Below are 21,710 nucleotides of genomic sequence, written 5' to 3'. Positions count from 1 at the left end.
TCACATCTGGGGAAGTGAAAAGTGCCCTTTCATAATGTTTTCATGGCAGTAAAAAGTGCCGTTGGAAATGGGGCCCCGCCCTCCAGCGGGGAAAGAGCAAGTTCCCTCTTCTCCAGATGGCCTGTCCCAGGGGCGCTTCGCGGTCCGTTGCCGGACTTAGCGGCGTTCTGGGCAGGGGGGCTGCCTGCTTCCGAGGTGCCCGACGCGCTCGCTTCGCCTTAGGCGTGTGCGGGGGCGGAGCAGCTCTCGTAGGCGGACGCCTTCGGCGAGGAGCAGGTATGAATGGCACGGCGGGCGGAGCGGGCTACGGACCGCCGATAAGACATCACCCACCAACTGCTCTCTCACCGCCTTGAATTCCTGGGTGAATTCACAGACAGTGTCGCCGAACCTGGCTGGGGATATGGGGAAGTCAAGAAAGCGGACTTTGTCGACTTTGCGCATATCAGCCAGGGGTGGCGCTCCTGGACCACTAATGTGGACATCGTCCTCCCCAACGCACACGCAGCGGACTCAGTAGTCCGAAGAGCTAAGTCGGCGGCGGTGCGAAGCTCGTAAGCCTGGGTTGGACCCACCCTCGTGCAGCTCGGCCAGCGCCTGCGCTTGGTAGCGCTGGTAGGTGGCTATCGCATGCAAGGCGGAAGCAGCCTGGCCCGCAGCTATGTAAGCTCTAGCTCCGAGGGAGGTAGATAACTTACAGGCTTTGGATGGGAGACGAGGCGGACCCCGCCAAGAAGAGGCGCCGCGCGGATTTACCGCCATCGCGCACTCAACCTGAGGAATCGCCACATACCCCCTGGCTGTTTCACCGTCAAGAGTGGTTAGGGTGGAGGAACACGCAGCACGAGCAGAAAAAAGTGCTTTACAAGACCGCGTGAGCCTACTGTGCACCTCCGGGAAGAAGGGAACGCCCCTCTAGTCGGTCCGGCCGCGGAGCTGGGGGATAAACCATCTCCAACCCACGGCCGAAGCAGCCCGGGAAAGCACGGCTAACATGTCCGTTTCAGGATCCGTAGTGACAGCGCTCACCAGCCCGAAGGGGGCGAGCGGGTCTGGATCATCATCGGACAATGAAAGCCCACCCTCCGATGCCGCGGTGGACATCTGGTCTCCGGTGTCATCGGGCGTAAGGGCTACCATCTGTTAGACGGATCGCTTCCTCCGCCCGAAGCTTGGATGGAGCGCTTAGAGGAGCGGGAGGTCCGCGGGCCCGTGGGCGACGGATTATCTCTCGCTGAAACCCTCAGATCTGCCCGAGTGCCCGCTGCAGAGCAGGGGACAACTGGGGTGGTTCGCCTTTTTGCAAAGGCTAACCGCGATCTTGCGCAACAGTCATGGCATCGCAATGACGACATGAACTGCCCGCGAGCAGCGCATTAACATGCTGGACCCCCAGACATGTAACACAGTGCCCGCGCCCATCATCCGAGGACAGGAAACCACCGCATCCAGAAACGCACAGTCGGAGCGCCGTCCTGATAAGGACGTGCTGCACGACTGTGTTGCTCTTTCTGTGAAGTTTGCAACTTTATACGCACCGCTCTGGAGGACCGGACCCAAAGAACGCCAGGCAAGGGAGAAACCCAGCTCGACCGTCTGCCACTGCGTGTACACACTCTGGACCGGGAGAATGCTCTCGTTCGCTCAGAATCGCTGGTCACAGCAGGAGGAACCCTCATCGACTCGATCAGAAAGTCTCTGAAGCGAAAAGGATAGCGTCTGCTGCGCCAGGTGAGCTTATATACTCAGTTGATTGCTTATGCCGCTCACCTGCGCAGGCTTGCGCTGCCAATTCATTCTTAATTGGCCCGTTCAATACTCTTCAGACGAGTAGCTTCTGAACCGAACCTCCCAATGCGTGGATTTTACAATCAAATCCACTTATAGTGCTGAAGTTCCCCCCGAAGGGGAACGTTGTTCATTCAACAGACACCATGGTACAGACTAAAAGATAAATTTTTAAGAGTTAATAAACAATAATAATACTTTTAAAAATAATTTTTAAATGATACTTGTTTAAGTTACATAGCTAGATAATATTGTCAAAATAGTGAGAAAGTTTAGAGATATCTTAGAACTTCAGATTGACAGAAAAATATAACATTTACATTATCTCCCTAACATCACTTCCTTTATTTGAAAAAAATATATATATAAACACATTGAGTTTTTAAATAACAAAACATTTTTTTTGTGGTTGTTGTGGATCCGCTAAAATTATTAACCCAGTCACTAATCCTGCAGAAAATAAAAATGATGTCCTGGATTATTAACCAAACATAAACTTTTAGCAGTCACCATTCACAACCTCTCAAAGCAGCAGTCCTCACGCACATGTGAAATGTTTGTGTACATCAGCCTTACCAGATCCAGCTTCTCTGATTTGAGCCGTATGTGGGGGTCCAGCGAGATCTTGGGTTTGGAAACAGTGGCTGGTCTCTGTGCGGTGGAGGCTGAGGGGGAAAGTGGGACAGTAAATCACCTACTTTAACAGTCATCCTCACTTTACTGCATTTAGCTGCAAGAGCTAGTTAGCTATCCTAAAAAAACATGATTTCTTTCCTATCTGACAGCTGAAATGAATGCGTATTATATTAATGCAATAAAGATTATGAATAGTGTGTGGGATTTGACTGAAGGGGCAGAGAGAGGGAGAGAGAGGTATTAACACCAGTGTTTTCGGTGGCGTATGTATTGTTAAGCAACGCCTCCCTGCAATAAGAGCTATGAGATGATCGTCCCCCACCCAAGGCCAAACTCCTGCAGGGATTTATTTATGTGGCTTCTGACGCTCGTGATGGACAGGCTGAGCTCAGACACGTCAGACGCACACAGGACCAACACGCACAGCAGGACCAGTGGATTTAACAGGTGGCACCGATGGGACACAATTCAGGACAACTTCAGCAATCCAGATTAATGGTGCTTCAATAAATGTCCCACCAGCATGTGGAAACACAGAGACTATCCAGTAAAGGAATGGTTGAATGTTGTTCAAACGTGGACATTTTTTTTTTTATGTCCAGCGCAAAAGGTGATTTTTTTTTGTTTTTAAATATCCTGAGCTTTGTTTTTGTTTGACATAGAATCACATAATCAAGCCCTAAAATCCCATAAAACAACACAATCTCATGGCAATTCTTAACTTTTTGATTTAGTGGCTAATTCGTATGATTTTGTACGATCTAATTCGTACAATTTAGTACGATTTGCTCATCCCCCAATGACTATGGGGTTTAGGGGTGGGGTTAGGTGCCATGCCTCCTTTTTAAAATTGTACAATTTTGTATGACTGAACTTAGGGTTAGGGCTGAATTAGCCACTAAACTGGCAAAACGTAAAATACTTACGTTTTCTCGTGAGATCAGGCTGCATAAAAGCATGCCTATAACATTGTGGCATATTGCCAACAAAAATGGATTACTAGTAATGTCTACATAAATTGAATTTTGCTTTAATTTTGTAGTCAGTATGACTTCTGTCGTCCATTTTATAACCTCATGAAATGAGTATTAGTGAAAAATATTACAGTTTTACACTCATTAAAAATTAAGCAGCCAGGGAGAACTTTGAGACGTGTTTTCTCATAGTATGAAAAACATCTTCTAGACCACTCCTATGCAGATCGCTGGATAACTACACACACTCCACACTAAAGAACTGCACACACCAGTTCCTGTTTTCCACTGATTGCACACACAGCTGAAGCTATTCATGGACTGATTCAAGAACTATATTAACCACACCCGCACACACATCTGGGCTGAGTCTTCTTTATCTGTTTAGTGTACATTACGACACATTTCTATTGCCTTGCTTTGTCGTGTTTGACGTCTACCTTGTCTGTTTGCTTTCATTGCTTGCCGCCGGAACTGATCATTTGCCTGTTTATGACTACGGTCTGGGATTCTATGCATGTACCTGTTTGCTCCTGCTCTGACCACTGCTTGTATGACAACTCTCTTGAATAAACCTGCATTTGGATCCTGCATTGAATTCCATGCAACGCCCTTCACAAAACATTTATGATGCTACCAAGAGTCTTATTGGTCATTTATTAATGCTTGATACACCCAGTTGACATTAAATTTCATTTGATAGGAAAGAAGAAACTCAGGCATTCTTAAAAATAAATAAATAAATAAATAAATAAATAAATATATATATATATATATATATATATATATATATATATATATATATATATATATATATATATATATATATATATATATATATGTACATAAACATTTTTGAGATCAAAATAATGGTTTATCCTTAGCTGAATTTCCATCTTAACATTAAAAAAAAAACTTCTCAGAGATGGAAAAAATAGAAAAAAACTAACAAATGTGATTTATGTGCATCTGCATGTTGCCATCTCCCATTATTTGCATTAACCCTTTTTCACATAAGTTCAAAACCAACTGAAGTGAGTGTAAACCTTTGCAAACTGAGGGATTTTTATTTGAAATTTGGCATTTCCATAATTTATTTCTCATGGGAATCTTTAAAATGTGCTTTAAATAACAAACGTGTAATCCAAGGACTGCTTCGCTATTTTATGTGTCTTTTTCTTACACCACTCTGGGGTTCCACTGTTGGTAGCAGAGAACTTACTGTACATTTACAGCACTTCAATCTACAAAAAAACCTAAACGACGCAGAATGAAATATGTACATGTATTGAATTACAGATTGTACCACGCATTTTTATTTTCCATTTGTCACATTTTAGCCACAGTTCAAGACTTGGTTAAGTCTTGGTTAAGGCTGTGAAAAGTAAGCAAGGTAAGGTGCTTACGTATGTTTCCAAATATTTGCGCAACTGCAATACCGTGCTAAAATTACTTACATGTAGGCTATGAAAATGTATTCCTTCACACTTTCAGTTTACACAAACATCTTTAAACATCAATGCATGTGTGTTTATACATTGATAATTTCTTGCACATGTGATAATCCACATGTGGTAAGTGTATAAACATGCCATTATCCACCTGGTTAAAACAGGCACGCTCAGTCTTCAATCTGACATGCCCCAGAACATTGGCATTGTTGCCAGGAGCACTGAGTGCAGATCTGACACTGCGGTGGAAAGGTGGTTACTTAGTATGACCTTGTTTGTTTCTATAGTTATCCATTAGTTTCACCAGTGGCTAGTTTAGTTGCCTTTGCCTTGCTCCTGTGTTTAATGCCTTGTGTTTGAGTTGTTTGTTGTCTGCTCTCATTAATCTCTTGAGTGTCCTTTCCAAGTGCCTTTGAATCATTGCTAAAGACTGTCTGACTGTTACTCTGACGTCTTGTTTGTGCATTTCAGTGTTATGCAAATCATTTCTTCTCGCCCTAACATTTCTAACACATGCTGTTTATACTGCATACAATGTTCATTACTATTTTATACTTATATTTTTCATTCACCTTTCAGTTTTTAATGCTTTTAGTTTCCTCTGGGTGCTCTGGTTTCCCTAACAGTCCAAAGACATGTGCTATAGGTGAATTGGGTGAGCTAAATTGTCTGTAGTGTATATGTGCATGTCCTGGCCTTCCAAATTGGGGGTTGAGCAACTCACCTCATAAAAACTAGATGTTACGAAACACCAATATTGTGCTGCTTAATATCAACTTCGTAATAAATGGAGGATTTGTTGAGGAATGAGGGAAACTAAAATATGTTCATAATATTTGTAAATGTTTCAAATAATTTTGGATGAACAGTAGAAAATGTAACAAATTCAGAAAGAAAATGGGGAAAAACATCTTGAAAATGTAATGATTTATAGTTATTTTATTTTGTTAACTACTAATGAAGTTTCCTCTAAAATTGAAATCAAAATGTTGCTTACAGCATAAAATGCAATTGGTCAAAATAACAAAAATCATGATGTGCCTGTCTTCAGACATGTTGATATTCATTTTTAGACAACACAATACAATTGTTGTAACTTTAGACGAGCAATTAAATCAATATTTGATGGAATATTGCTCAAAATAATACTTTTATATTTAATTCGGAAGAAATAAGGATAAACCAAATATTTGTTGGAGCACTGCGGACCACAGGATGATAAGCAATTTCACATATTTTGGGGATGTCCTAATATTAGAAGTTTTTGGAAAGGGATATTTTTAGAAAATATCTTAAATACTCCAATTGATTTCAGCTTTAAGGTACTTTATTTGGGTATGCTGTAAAGGGATTTTTTTAGAAATAAAAAAACACATATGTATAGAGTAATCCTTGCTTTAAGTAAAAAACCCATTACTAGATACTGGTATAAACCTAATCCACCACAAATGCAAGATTTGATTGATGTTTTGAAAAATATATTCATTATGGAGAAAATTACATACAGTGTGCACAACCAAAAAGATACATTTGTTGACTTGTGGCTTAAATGGATTGAGTACATTACTCCCATTCAACCTAATGCCTTTATTCTATGGAATTTAAAGATTTATTTCTACTGTTAATATTGTTTTCACCCCCCTTTTTTCTTTCTTCTGTATATAGTTTTGGATGGTGTAAAATAAGGCAAAGGGATATGTTGTTCTGTCGTTGTCATAATGAAATTTGGGTTCCCTCATTGATCCCTGAGTGGGGAATTTATGCTGAAAAAGACGTTATACTCAAACCCATACCTAACAAATCCAGAGAAACTGAGATTCATTAAATAATCTGTTATTTTCTTCCATAGTTGTATGCGTTTGTGTTATCTTTTTTCTTTATTCCTGTTGGTATATATTCATTCATTCATTTTCTTTTTGGCTTAGTCCCTTTATTAATCTGGGGTTGCCACAGCGGAATGAACCACTAACTTACATTTTACACAGCGGATGCCCTTCCAGCCGCAACCCATCCCTGGGAAACATCTATACACACTCATTCACACACATACACTACGGACAATTTTGTTGGTAGATATGTACATACCAAAATACAGTTAATTATATTAGTTGTGTTAATAAAGCCTGCTGTACTTAACAACAAGCAGTCAGCCTTTACTGTACGTTAGCCATATAATAAATAAATAGCCATTTAATATGTTATAGTTACCATCACTTTCCATGAAGAACAGATTATAAACTCCATTTCTCTACAAAGCTCAGTGATTAAAGATTGACAGCGGATGAAAAAAACATGTCTGAGTCTGAGCGCAGCCAGTCTTTCTTTCTAGGAAACACACCCAGAGGGGCTTTTGCAGGATTACAGCACCCATTTAATTCAGATCAGACAGATCTTTCTTATTCTTATACGATTTGATCAGCTAGTCTGGATAAAAGGCTAATTAATCCCTGTTTGCTTTATAGATGCCATGAGTGATTAGAGCACTCAAGTGTGTAAACATAACACCAGCCAGAGTTCAAGGGCGAGTCAGGCGGGTTAGCATCCGGTCTAGATTAACCTCCGCTGCACTTTAAGCTCCGGGACAGAGACAGTCTGATGGACATCTCAGCGAGTCTGACGTGATTCATTCTGTCAATGTTAGTAACCCCAAAATATGTTTGGACACTGAAGACGCCCTTGAAAATGTTTGAATTGCATAACCAAAAATCAAACCATGAGACTGTTTTATGGCGAGGCATCAGAGGTAAAAATACTTTCATGTACTTGTCAATTTTGAGCATTATTTACCTGGATATTTAGGTATTGGATTTTGAGCATTGTTTGCCTGGTTATTTATGTATTGTTTGACGAAAAAGAAAGACTGTTTGCACTTTTTTTGGAATTATGAAGAGATCCCATCTGTAAAAAGATTTGGCTCTAATATGTCAAAAAAAGAAAAAAAGGTTGAACTTGACTTGTTTCACAGTTCAGACTCTTCCTCTAGAAATGTATGTAAAATTCCATTTAACCCCTTTATGAAGCAATTCAAGTTCAAATTTCATATAACCCACAGTTACCCTCCAGGGTTTATCCAGTGAGTGCCCAATAAATGTTTAATAAAAATGCCTTAATTGCATATTAAATAGGGATGCCATAATCAGGATTTTTGCAGCTGATACCGAGTACCGGTTCTTTGTCACAGTGATCGGCCGATACCAAATAGAGATTCTGATGCTTCAAGCTTCATAATGCATAAAGTATATTTTCCCTCTAAGTATAATGCTTAAGTGGAGATCTTGCCTTAACTAAGAGAATAAATTAAGGATGCTGCATATAATACCCTAAACACATCTCTTTTAACCATTTAGGTGTAAACATGTCATGGCCAGAAGCAACTTTACAATGCAATTTGGAAACACTGCAAATGATGAAAGAAGAATTCAACATGTCTCAATCAAGAAAAAGTTTGGAGCACACATTTGATCTATAAGAAGTTAAAATGCACACCTATAAATCGAATACTTCATTACTAAAAAGAACTAGACCTGTAAACTACTGTTTATTGCAATAAGTACATTACAAGAAGATCCAGAGAGTCTCACAGCAGCTCAATAGCTCTATGACAGAGAGGGGGATTTTTACTCACTACATCTTTACTGCTCTTCTCATTTAACTTAACAAATGCAATGCTTAGAAAATCACTGTGCCTCTTGCGATCTGTTCTTTTGCTTATGCACTCTCGTTGCTATGATTTCTACATATTTTAACTCATTTTGGGGATCACGACGCTACTATGATATGCAGGAGATTCACAGAGCTTCCAGGAGAGGTCGTAAGGTTGGATGACACACTAGATATTAGCAAATGCTCTGCTCTTGTCACAGCAGCTCAAAACACTGGAAGTACAATGGTTGCAATTGCAAGAAAGAGACCATCTCTTACGCCAATTGAAAAACAGGTCACTCAGCATCTGTATATTTTAGCTGTTGTGACACAAGCTCATCAATTGCTCATGCTGTGACCTCTTCAACATATAAAAAACAATGCAAGTTTGATTTATTCATTTATAATATTTCTCGGTAGCTACATTGCCATCCATAGATAAGAATTAGACTTGCACAAAACTGTTAAATTATGGAGCTTAAAATATGCCAAAACAATCTGAAATTGAAGTATGTTATTTTGAAATAGTAACAATTGTAATTTAATAAAACAGAATATTATATGCCATTAAAAACATTTAAGCATAAAGCACCTTTCCATCTAATTAGTGGGAACAATGCTAACCCTAAACCACAAGAGAACAAAATCAACACTTCCTCATAAACTGGCAAAAAATTTGCTGTTAGGAGAAGCCACTGGGCCTTTTTCTTATTTAATAAATAACTTGCACCACAGAAGACAAATCACAATGAAGGCGCAGTGGTTTTTGGAGGTGCAAGTCCACTCTTTTGGTAATAACACCACTGTGATGACAGACTTTGACTAAGGGATTTTAGAATGACCAAAACAACATTTTAGATGTGTGCAATGTGGTTGGTATGCTGGTTTGTCCATTAATGCCATCCCATCATGCCCATGCCAACATCACATAGACTTTTTTGATGCGCATGATGGAGTTTATTTGGTAAATGTGTTTCCATTGTAGTTTATGCACATTTTTTCATCAACTAAAAATTTTTTTTTTTAAGTTTTTCCTATTCAGTCAGTTGTGCATTTGTGTTTTATGTGCATTTAAACAAATGTTGTGCATCTTGGCATTTCCATTAAGCATTTTTTCTTCCGAAATGCTATTGTCTATAGCTATTGTCTGAAGAAGTGACTTGACATATTAGCACACACTCAGACTTCAAAGTATCTGAAAGTAATAAAAATGGACTTTCTTTGTATGGTTTCTATAACAATTTATCAATCCCGTTTTTTGGCGCCCCAAGAAAGGATTACACAGTGCGCACGGCGAACCAATCTGTACTGAACAGCTCTCCAGTCGCTGTGAGCTGAGATAAGAGCACTATCTGACTCGACATGAAAGCGGCTGTCTTCCCTTACTCTTGTACGTCTTCTTGCATTTGATTGTGTAATTTAAACACCTCACATATACATGCCTGACCCCTGAAGCACCGGGAGATTACTCTGCAACTTGCTGCTGATTAAAATCCACACACTCCTACTGACTAATCCTTAATATTTCTCTCTGTAAATAAATAATTGCTTTGCAAGAAATCCTGTTTCTCTGTGCACTGGTTAATTTTGGGTGTCATTTACACTGAGTCACGAAGTTTAAGTCACTAAGGAGAGCATTTCACATTCACTTGCACATCACTGATATATAGTTTGTTAACATGAAGTAGGGCTGCACAATATTTGGTTTTAGCATCGATAATAAAATGTGTGGCAGCACGGTGGCACAGTGGGTAGCACAATCGCCTCACAGCAAAAAGGTTGCTGGTTTGTGCCCCGGCTGGGTCAGTTGGCATTTCTGTGTAGAGTTTGCATGTTCTCCCCGTGTTTGCGTGAGCTTCCTCCTAGTGCTCTGGTGTCTCCCACAGTCCAAAGATATGCGGTAAAGGTGAATTAATTAAGCTAATTGGCCGTAGTGTATGCGAGTGTATGCAAAAGTGTGTGGGTGTTTCACAGTGTTAGGTTGCATCTGGAAGGGCATCCGCTGCGTAAAACATGCTGGATAAGTTGGCAGTTTATTCCGCCGTGGCAACCCCTGATTAATAAAGGGACTAAGCCGAGAATATTAATGAATGAATCACAATGTGCATATCCACAATAATCACATCACAAGATATGCAATGTTGAGTCTGGATTATAGTTAAGCAACCAAAAAACAGAAATGTGTGCACATCTGAGATTCCCAAAGGCAGGTGCTCTATCAAAAACAAACACAGTGGAAAAAATCTGCACACTGTCACTTTATGTTTTTACTTTTTAAACAATAAAAATAAATTTTTGAGAGCTAAAGTGGCAGTTTGCCGATTTTCTTTTTACTTTTCCTTCTGACCTATAGTTGACCAGGAGCTACAGAATTGTATTATGTGTTTTATGTTGTGTAAAACATATGCTGGATAAGTTGGCGGTTCATTCCACTGTGGCGACCCAAGATTAATAAAGGGACTAAGCCAAAACAAAAATGAATGAATAAATGAATATAAATCTTTTCCAATATCGTGCAGCCCTAACATGAACTTTATTTAAAAACACACTTTTAGAAATACAGTAAACAGTAAAAATCTTATTGGTTGATAAGTTTACTACTCATTACTTATTATTAGTGACTTTTTCGAAATATTGTAACAAGTTAAATGTACTTTTTTATCGATTGCTTTCATTTATTGAATTTTTAGAATTAATCCACAGATTTTTTTTTTTACTTTAAAAATAATATAATAATAATTAAACAATAATATTATTTTTCTAAGTAACAAGTAACGCATTACTTTTCAAAATTATGTAATAATGTTTGAGCTACTTTGTAAAAAATGTGAAGCAAGTTACTTATTAGTTTAGTTAATTCTCTTTTAAAAAAAATAATAATAATAACCTGCGAAACTTAACGCATGACCCTGCATTTCCGGTCTGACGCATTCGCGTGCATATGAATGGAAGTCTATGGGAGGAAAAGCTCAGTGTGACCGCAGCTTGAGACGTTTTTTTTTTTAAATGACACTTTTGTGCCTGGCGTTTTGCGTGTTGGTGTGCACGATTACATTGGCGGCCTTTATATGGTCACGGGGCGTTAATTGTTGATAGAAAACACAAGCAAAAAGCGTCTCGGTGTGCACAGGACTTAAGGCTTTACTTACCATAAAAAAGTAACTAAGTAATGCAAGTTACTTTTTTGGGGACTAACTGAATATTGTAACGCATTACTTTCTAAAATAACTTTCCCTAACACTGCTCATGACTGCCTTTATTTACAAACAAGCAAACAAAAATGCAAACATTAAGAAATACTTAAAAAACCTTTTTTAACATCAAAAATACTTTTGATCAATGTAATGCACATTTGTTAAATATAAGTAGTTTCTAACAATAATTTTTAACTCTTACTTTTGACAAAACTTGTGTTGGCATTGATTTTGTTTTGCATTGATTAATTGACTGATTTGATTGACTGATTGAGTTTAAATGTTTTTTTTTTGCACTAAAACTAATGTAATCTGATATACTGGCACAAAGAGCTTGTGATTACATTGCACAAAATACACTTGCTTCGTAAGGTTATGAAATTAGAGTACTCCTTTCAAAAGGGAAATGTGAGCCTTATAAATAAACCTGCAGTGTTCATGTGGGAGTTGAGAAAAGCTGGAAACTAGTTGTAAAGCATATTAAGACAGAGATAAGGAGGTTAGACATACTCTATAAGTCAAGCTTCATGAGGCTTACCTGAAACCTGTATGTCTGGAGGACAGATATCCGGAGAGGAGGAAAGAACTGGAGCCGTTTCCTCTTGTCGCATCTATGAAAAGACAGTTTACTCTCATTAGTTTTTACATTTGAGAATATAAATGATGTTTTATAGGATTTATATCATGCATCTTACATTATGCAATTACCTTGAAGAAAAACATAAAAAACACAAGAATACATACATATATGTATATATTACATACATATATGTATATATTATTACAGTATTATAATAATGTTGTTCTCTCCATATGTGTATTGAGGGATACATATACTTCAATTGTTATTATGCATTGTCTGATTCATTTATTTTTTAGACAATCTAATAGGATTGTAAGTGTTAGAAGATTAAATATGTACAACTGAAGTCAGAATTATTAGCTCCCCTAAATTATTAGCCCCCTGTTTATTTTTTCCCCTAATTTCTGTTTAGCGGAGAGAAGATTTTTTCAACACATTTCTAAACATAATAGTTTCAATAACTCATTTCGAATAACTGATTTATTTTATCTTTGCCATGATGACAGTAAATAATATTCGACTACATATTTTTCAAGACACTTCTATAAAGCTTAAAGTGACATTTAAAGGCTTAACTAGGCTAATTAGGTTAACTAGGCAGGTTACGGTAATTAGGCAAGAAATAGTATAACGATGTCCTGTAGATTATCAAAAAAAAATTGCTTTTAATCAAGCTGAAATAAAACAAATAAGACTTTCTCCAGAAGAAAAAATATTATCAGACATACTGTGAAAATATCCTTGGTCTGTTAAACATCATTTGGGAAATATTTTAAAAATATAACAAATTCAATCGGGGCTAATAATTCTGACTTCAACTGTACATTCTGACTTCTATTCTGAAGTATTTCTTTCCACAATAATATCTCTTTAAGATCTTATTATATTTTGGGTGAAACCTCTGTCTTTCCAGTCAAAATACAGTACCTTGCTGGCTGAATAAAGATAACATTAAGTCTGAATTTGCCAAGGGTATAAATAACTTTGGGATATAAATAATTATTATTGACAAAATAAAGAATAAAATAGAGAATATTAGCTTTAGAAAGTCAGAGCAAGATGAAAAAAAGTCTTAGTCTTGTAAGAATACATAGATTTTCTTAAATAAAAAATTTGAATACAACACACCATAAAAAGTGTGTAAGTGTTGTTGTTGAAGGACCAGAAGGGAATAGAAGGGAAGAGTGCTGGAGCATTTTTAAATACAGTACTTAAAATGTCAGATTTTGGCTTAGCACTACTAATGCACACAATGTGATCTGCACACACCTCAGGAGATCGCACATGAACCTTTAACCGACTAGAGTTGTATCCGTTCCCAACCCCTCTCTGAACTCCATTATGCAACGACGGGCTGCTGGAAAAGGGTCCTTTTCCTGGGATGAAGGCAATATCCACCACCGGGTCTTGACTTCAATAACAAACAAGAGGAATGAAACAAACATTACATAAAACAAGTACAACAACACCGCTTAATCACTGAATCCAAATCCACATTAACCAGACCGAGTACCTGAATTTGACCTTATTGAGCACGCTTTTGGCCTCCTCGTAGGTGACTCCTATCAGTGATTCCTTGTTAATGGCGATAAGCTGATCTCCGGGTCTGAGCCGTCCATCCTGTAAGGCCAGGGGAATGAAAATCCTTACTAAATGTTGCTGATCAGTCACAATTGATGGCAGACTTTCAGTTTGAGAAAGCTGCGCCAACAGCATCAGCAGGAACATAAGCCACTGTACTACACATTACAGAGGACACACTACAGCTACGCCAGCCCTCAGAGACGCCAAAGTCACCAAAACTACACATCCACGCCAGAGGTCTCAGGTTCAAGAGAACACAAGCTGCTCTCTAGCACTAACTCTGGGGTTTAGGGATACACGATATATCAGCTATCAGTAGCAGCCAATAAAAGGCACTGACTTCACACCTACTCTTAACGAAAAGCCTTAAGATTTTTTTGATCTATGACAGCTGCTTTTTGTGTATGTGTGTCTGCTTGAGACAGCTATTACTGCATCAATTCATCAAAACATTTCACTAATTCATTGCCTTCATTTAAGTAAATCATGTGCATGATTTACTAACAGTGTTGGGTAAGTTACTTAAAAAAATAGATTACAAATTACTGACTACTACTGAAAAAATGCTATCTGATTAATAATGACTACTTTTGAAGTTACTTTTAAAACATAAAAAAAAAATACAAAATAAACCGCAGCTCTTTTAGTAATGTACTATTCACTTAAAAAAATTACAATTGGTTGATCACAGCAGCTTGGCATACTAAAAAGTCTTAAAGAGTTCGCCCAAAACTGAAAATTCTCTCATCATTCAGTTGTTCCAAACCAGTTCTTTTTTTTTTTTTAAACACAATAAAAGATATTTAGAAGAAAACTGGATACCTGGAACCACTGACATCCATAAACTGAAAAATCACTGCAGTGTTTGGGTGTTCTGTGTTTGTCTGAGGTAATTAGTTATCTAAATGTGTATATTACAAAGTATGAAGCTGATCGGTCAGTTCTTGTCACATGACTAGTGGTTTTCAACTGCGTGCGCCTGGGAACGCGAGCATGCACAATATTCGGTCCCAATATGCGCTTGCAAAAGACACGATATGTGAACAGCCCCATAAGCAGCTACGCTTCTCTTCACATTCAGAAGATACCTTCACTCTCAATCCTGCACAAAAATCCAATTTAGCCTGTTAGATCGCTGTGTTTTTGGGCGCTGTTGTCCTCCTTGGGTGACGAGTATTGTTATAGACTGCTTTCTGTTACTTGAACAAGTTGCTGGTCGAGTTAAAAGTAATCGAAAGTTCTTTTAGCAATATTTTTGTTTTTACGCTCAATGAAATCCAAGTAACGTTTGTATTTCCACTTGAAGAAACAGCTACTCTCATCCGCAACCGATTCAGCTTTTGTTCTTCAGCAATTTAGAAGCGCATGCTTATTTACTGATGTTGCAGCAGAAAAAGGGGTTTAAAATAAGCATTTTTTTCTTCCCAAAACTATATTTGTAATATAAAAAACACAATTACATTGACTTTAGCAACTGTAGGCAAATTACACAAATTTAAAATGTAAGTGGTTACATTACTGCATTCCTCAAAAAGTAATTAGAATACAGCAATGCATTACACCCGAACTCGGATTACTAATTTGTTGCCTCATTTGTTGTATGTTAAATACACGTTTATTTCCGAAATTAATAAATAAAAGTGTTTCATATTTTGTAAGATTACTCATCCTCAAAATTTTATTAAGCCAATTGAAAATGATGTTTATTAACTTTCCAATTACAGTCTTAAAAAAGACAGTGTGACCAAAAACACAGTGATGCCATAAAGGAGAGCCTTCTACAGTTCCCTAAAATAGTTGTTAAACAGTTCATAAAATAACAATTTTTTCAGTGTTAAAAATATTTTAGTAGTCTAAACAATTAATGTAGTCTAAGGGCTTGAAAGAGAAGGTTTCATGGATGTTAAAAGTTCTTCATTATTCCATGGATGTCTAAAAGTAAAATTTATTTGAAAGAATGGATGACAGTGAAACATGATGGCAACAGGTAACATGAGCACAATTACTTTTAATGACATAACAAATTAGTTAAATGTGTTGACATTTAATTATGCCATCTAGTTTTTAAAAAAAGTTAACCTTGCTATTATGTGGCAGTGACAGGAATACATTTTCCTCTGTGTCAATTCTAAAAATAAAAGCTCTTTAATGGAATTGAGAACTCAACAAAGAGCCTTTAACATCCACAAAATCTCTTCATTCCACAAAAGCATATTATAGTGGAAACATGTTCTTTAGATCATCGTTCATTTGAGAAATCTTCACTGAAATGTTTTTGAAGGAACTTAAAATGGTTAGTCCATTGCATCACTATAAAAACTACACTTTATAAAAGTGTGCGAGCAGTAATTCTGCTTTTATGGGGGGGAATATACCAACAACATGTAAATAAACACTAAAATCAAAAACTGGAGAGCGATCACTAAAATCAAAAACTGGAGAGCGATCCTCCTAAAGTAAGCCAACAAACATCAAAATGGTTTATTTCGGACAGGAAGAGCTAATCACCGATTGTTGTGAAGCGATTCCAAATGGACATGGGACCTTATATAATAGGTGTTACAGATGGCCAACAACCTGACACCCTGAAAATCTGAGCGCTATTGAATATCTGGGTTTCAGCACAATAGTGGCGTAGGAGAATGAGTTTTATATTCCGCCGGGAGGGTGATGCCCTCGACAGCCTTCTGTACACCTGACCTCTGCAGTCTGCTGTCACAGCATTGTCCATCCCCACAACAGCCCTACTATCTCTCTCTCTCTCTACTGGGGAAAACTCTTACTGGGGAAGACAATGTAATGCCTAGATTAAAACTACTTTGACTGTTTCCAGGAGACATCCACCTGTTTAAAGTAAACCTTTGCACACAGGCTGAAGCGAAGTTGCCTGACATTCTAGGTTGTCATCCTCACTTTAATTCTAACCCCCTTTGCGATAAGGATGGCTAAATGTGTTGGAGCTTAATAGTGAGGTGTAAAAAGCTGAGTGATCCTTGCTTTGGGGAGCAGGATTCCTGGAGCTTCATAATCGGTTTCTTTCTGGTGCTCAGCCCAAACACTTCCACGAATTGTGTGATGTATCAGACTCATCGGTGTCTGCTTCTAGCACACTTTATTTTCTAATAAATGCATAAGTGTCAGCTTCTTGTTCTTTTCTGTGCGAGGTGCGCATGCACACAAATAAGCTCTCGATTTCATTACAATGTAAAAATCCACATTATTCTAAATAAAGTTTCACATTATTTGAGCCATGCTTAGCAAAAAACTCATTTTCCATATATTTTCTCTGTCTGCATGTGTTAGGAGCACGCTTTTACAATTTCTTGGGTCAAAAATTAGTTTGAGTTTGTGATATATCTCCCCCCTGCCAAAGATGAAGCACTCACTGTTGCTGGATGTGCTTAAATCTGCCGCGAGGATGTGATCCTGTCATATATTACACATGCGCACTTCAATAAGCCGACAGATCACCGTTAAGGTGTTTACGTGGCGGGCAAAATCAAGCTAATAGGCAAATAGCTACCAGTGTCGATCGGTTTAAGGTTAAGATGTTTAAGACCTTACGCCGATAAGGAAAAACTGTTTAACGCATTTACACGACCACACGCACTGCCGGCTTAATAAGTGTAATTGGTTTAGGAACAGGCACGTAAACACACTCAATATTTAACAAATTAAAATTGTAGCAACATCCTGTTTAGTCAAATTCTGCTGACAAATGTGTATATTGTGGCTCTTTACCAACCCGATGTCGTTAAGATAAAGAATTAAAATTCTGTTTGCAAACTGACAAGATCCCAGTGCAGCAATTAGTGTTTCAGAGCATACCATTTACATTGAAGTTCATTTAACCCACACAAATCATATATGATATATGGCCATATTCCAGCAAGCATTTTTTGTTTTTAATAGATGTCTAATAGACGTCTAAACATAGTCATCTTGGCTAAAACAAGCTTAAATTTGGGCTGTCAGTGAAAATCCAATAGACGTCAAAGAATAGGCCAAATCCATAGTCATCAAATAAACAGAAATGATGATTATCAAACCCTAAACTGCACATAAATCAATGCAGCATAATATTTTAGAACAAAATGAAAAAAAAACATGAAGAGATGTGCAAATGTACAAGCTTTATCTCAAAATAGTCTTTTTTTGTCAATTCAATCCGAACTATTTGTTGGACAAAATTGTGTATAAAATTGTGTAATACATCAGTATTTTACTTTAAATTAACTACTTTAATTTACTATTAAATTAAATTAAATTAAATTACATTAAATTAAATTAAATTAAATTAAATTAAATTAAATTAAATTAAATTAAATTAAATTAAATTAAATTAAATTAAATTAAATTAAATTAAATTAAATTAAATTGATTTGGTACCAACATTCTTGCTTTTTTTCTTTGTTTAAAGACAGGAACTGTTTTTTTTTTTTTTTTGATATATTAACTGTTTACAAATATTCTGAAATATTATACAATATTTTGTGAGGCTTGAAAAAAAATTGCTGGTTGGGAAAGAATTGCGACCTGGCTTTTGCAGATTCATTCATTCATTTTCTTCTTGGCTTAGTCCCTTTATTAATCAGGGGTCACCACAGCAGAATGAGTCGCCAATTTATCCAGCATATATTTTACGCAGCAGATGCCCTTCCAGCTGCAACTCATGGGAAACACCCTTACATTCTCATTCATACACACTCATTCACACAGACAATTTAGCTTACCCAATTCAGCTGTACCGCATGTCTTTGGACTTGTGAGGGAAAATGGAGCACCCAGAGGAAACCCATGCAAACGTGGAGAGAACATGCAAACTCCACACAGAAATGCCAACTGACCCAGCCGAGGCTTGAACCAGTGACCTTCTTGCTGTAAGGCGCGAGTGCTACCCACTGTGCCACCGCGTCGCCGGCTTTTGCAAATACTAATATTAATTGTTCAGCAAATATAACTATTACTTCAGTTAAAAAGAATCTTTCTCTCACCCGATGACAGTCTCCTCCAGACAGCACTTCCTGGATAAAAACTGCAGGGCCATCAGGTCTGTTGGAGCCACCGCCGATGGTGATACCCAAACTGCAGGAGCGAGCCACTGTTATCAGCTGAATCACCCCTTCACCTGGGTGACTGAAACCAAACACACACACAACCATAAACATGATATACTGTAACATGAGGCCACATGTCAATATACATAATATGATTCCAAAAATAAACTTTATTATATTAAACCATTAGTTCTAAGTACCTTAAGGAGCGTAGCAAAGGTCCGGTGTTGTTATAATTGTTCTGAGATCCAGCAGGACTAAGCAATAAAGGACTTTGAGATCTTGATGAAGACCCTGATGATGTGCTGTCCAAATATCTGCCTGCTTTAGCATAAAAAAATGAAGATTTAGGGATTACATAGTGTCTGATTTTCAGTGGTGTAAAGTAACAAATTACAAAGACTCAAATTACTATAACTGAGTAGTTGTTCTTAGGAATTGTGCTTTACAAAGTAGTTAGAAATTGTGTACTTTTGCTTTCCCTTGACATTATTAGTACTGTATCAGTAATTTTTACTCCACTACCTTCCTTCAACCCGCAGTCACTACTTTATTTTTTTTTTGTCTATGGGGATTGGCTAAAGTAGACACATCAGTCCTGTGATTCCCATCCAATCAAATCACACATAGAAAATAAACCGCACCATACTGAACAACCTTAAGACATTGGTACTTTTTGATAGTAGCAAACCATTTGGAAGTATTAAAAGTGTACAAGAAGATGTGCAAAATCTGTACACACAATGACCCACAGACTGTTTAGACTGCATGTTACTGATGAGAATATGGCGGATGTTTACTTTATGATGACTGAAATAGCCAAATCGCCTTACATAATGTCTAATTGCAGTACAGAATTTTACATTTACACATTCCTGCACAAATTAAATGTAAATGCATCAGCTTTTCACAGCATTCTACTGAATACTCACTACTCTTGAGTACTTTTAAAAGGGCTACTTTCTAGTCATACTTTGAGTAACATTAACAACAGATACTTTTACTCTTCTTGCACTACATTTTTGGGCAAGAAATGGTACTTTTACATGAGTATGATTTTTCAGTACTCTTTCCACCAATGACAATTTTAGTGTCAAATTTGACAAGATTATAATTATCCAAGTTTATATAAGAACTATAGAAAGAAAAAATCAAGTTCTTATCTGGCATTAACAGCTCCATGAAGAGCCTTTAAAATCCATGACACTTTGCTTGACATTTTATAAAATGTTTTAGACTGGAATACTCTATCCCTGAGGGAAAAAAACACCTTTAAACCTGGAAAATAAGCTAAAATTGAAAGACTTTTTTTGGAATTTATTTTGTATCCAACTCTTATAAAAAATATAATAATAAAATATAAACCAACTGCAATATAAAAAAAACTATGGCTGTGGTCTAAATCACATACTTCCAAACTATATAGTATATTAAAACAGTATATACATTTTTAAATTAGGTTTTTACGTATATTAAAACATCCAGATACATACAGTAGTGTTCGAAAAACAGTAAGCAAGAAATACCCAGATGACCTATTGCTTACGGCGAGATTATGAAGTGTGCATACAATGTACGCTATGCTATTATGCCACGCAATAAAATCTATGAATGGCAGTGAAGCGATGCAACTGACGTGGGTATAAGTCACGTTATAATGACAAATGGAGGATATAGCGTGTCCGAGCTCCATTCATGCTACTGAAATTCATACTATACAGAAAGTACTTTTCTAATGGTTGTGTAGTAAATTTAAATTATTTCAAATGTAGTACATACTTGAGTGGTTGGGGATTTTGGACACAGCACAGAAATTAGCTTTAAACAAGCTATATATTGAAATATAACACTCATACTGAGCTTCTCAGCAAACTGAAGTCTGAGAAACTTACAAAAAGTGTCCAGAGGAAGCCCATAGTTCTGACCATAGTTCCTGCAAAGCTCTGTCTCATTTGCACTTTAAAATTAAAGGCTGCAGTGCTTAAAGCAAGTTACATCATTAGAATTTTCTACACTGAAGAGAGTGCACGGATAAGACTGAGCACAAGCTTCATCCTTGTGGAGTGTCTTTCCTCCGGCAGAAACAGATGTTCAAAATTGCATAATGGACAAATGCGCTGTCTTAAGCCATTTTCAAGGGCTGATTTGTTTCTCCTCCAAACATTAGAATAATAATTGACTTGACTCCAAAAACACTTCAGTTTTACATTTGAGAATGCGTATCAATGTAGTAGTGAAATCATTATAAAAATGATTTCCCTTTCCTGTTCTAAGCCATTTTGGGGGGATCATATTCCATGAATCAGCATCTCATAACCTTTGTTATGTGAGGTTAGGAAAGAAAGACATTCTAGTAAACTCGAGCACAAAAATGATTGAGTTACATGGCTTTAAATTATGTGTGAGAAACAGAAACCTACTATGCTGAATTGGAGAATTCCTGGTAGATCCTGTGCTGCCATTTGAGCCGTACTTTTCAAGAAGCTCTGCAAATTCTCGCCTACGCAAAGACAAAAGAGAAAATATTAATAATCCAACCAACCAAGACAACAAAAAAAACTAATAATATCACACAGAAAACCTTGAACACCTGCATGACATAACAGTCCTTACTTCTCCCAGATTATGTAAGAATAGCTTCAACTATTCCAAATAATATCATGTTAGTTTTTTTAGGACAGAATGTGAAGGTCTCCAGAATGTTATCCACACAATCAAAATATGCTCTAAGCAGATATAAATCCTCTCTAGAGTGCTGAGATCAGTGATTAAAATTTGTCGCATCATTACAATGAGGAAAA

At 37.4% G+C, this 21,710-nt stretch overlaps 1 protein-coding gene across 5 annotated transcripts in view; it reads right to left on the bottom strand.

Annotated features, from left to right (window-relative positions):
• The window catches only part of si:dkeyp-72e1.9, a 91,231-nt gene that overhangs the window by 26,948 nt on the left and 42,573 nt on the right, over positions 1-21,710 (bottom strand). For 2 of the 5 annotated variants that reach the window (XM_087244842.1, XM_087244841.1), the window contains exons 6-12: positions 21,330-21,409; positions 19,110-19,233; positions 18,847-18,988; positions 13,782-13,888; positions 13,538-13,679; positions 12,224-12,296; positions 2,365-2,453 (exon numbers count right to left, since the gene is read on the bottom strand). In XM_087244842.1, coding sequence (XP_087100968.1) covers positions 2,365-2,453; positions 12,224-12,296; positions 13,538-13,679; positions 13,782-13,888; positions 18,847-18,988; positions 19,110-19,233; positions 21,330-21,409 — 757 coding nt within the window. Of the gene's footprint in view, positions 1-1,941; positions 2,454-12,223; positions 12,297-13,537; positions 13,680-13,781; positions 13,889-18,846; positions 18,989-19,109; positions 19,234-21,329; positions 21,410-21,710 lie in introns of all 5 variants that reach the window. The other 3 variants (XM_087244844.1, XM_087244843.1, XR_015481026.1) reach the window with 2 other exon arrangements.

This window comes from Danio rerio, chromosome 3 (genome assembly GCF_052040795.2).
Source record: "Danio rerio strain M-AB ecotype USA chromosome 3, GRCz13ab, whole genome shotgun sequence".
Classification (NCBI taxonomy): domain Eukaryota; kingdom Metazoa; phylum Chordata; class Actinopteri; order Cypriniformes; family Danionidae; genus Danio; species Danio rerio.
This window is presented reverse-complemented; position numbering and strand designations above follow the sequence as displayed.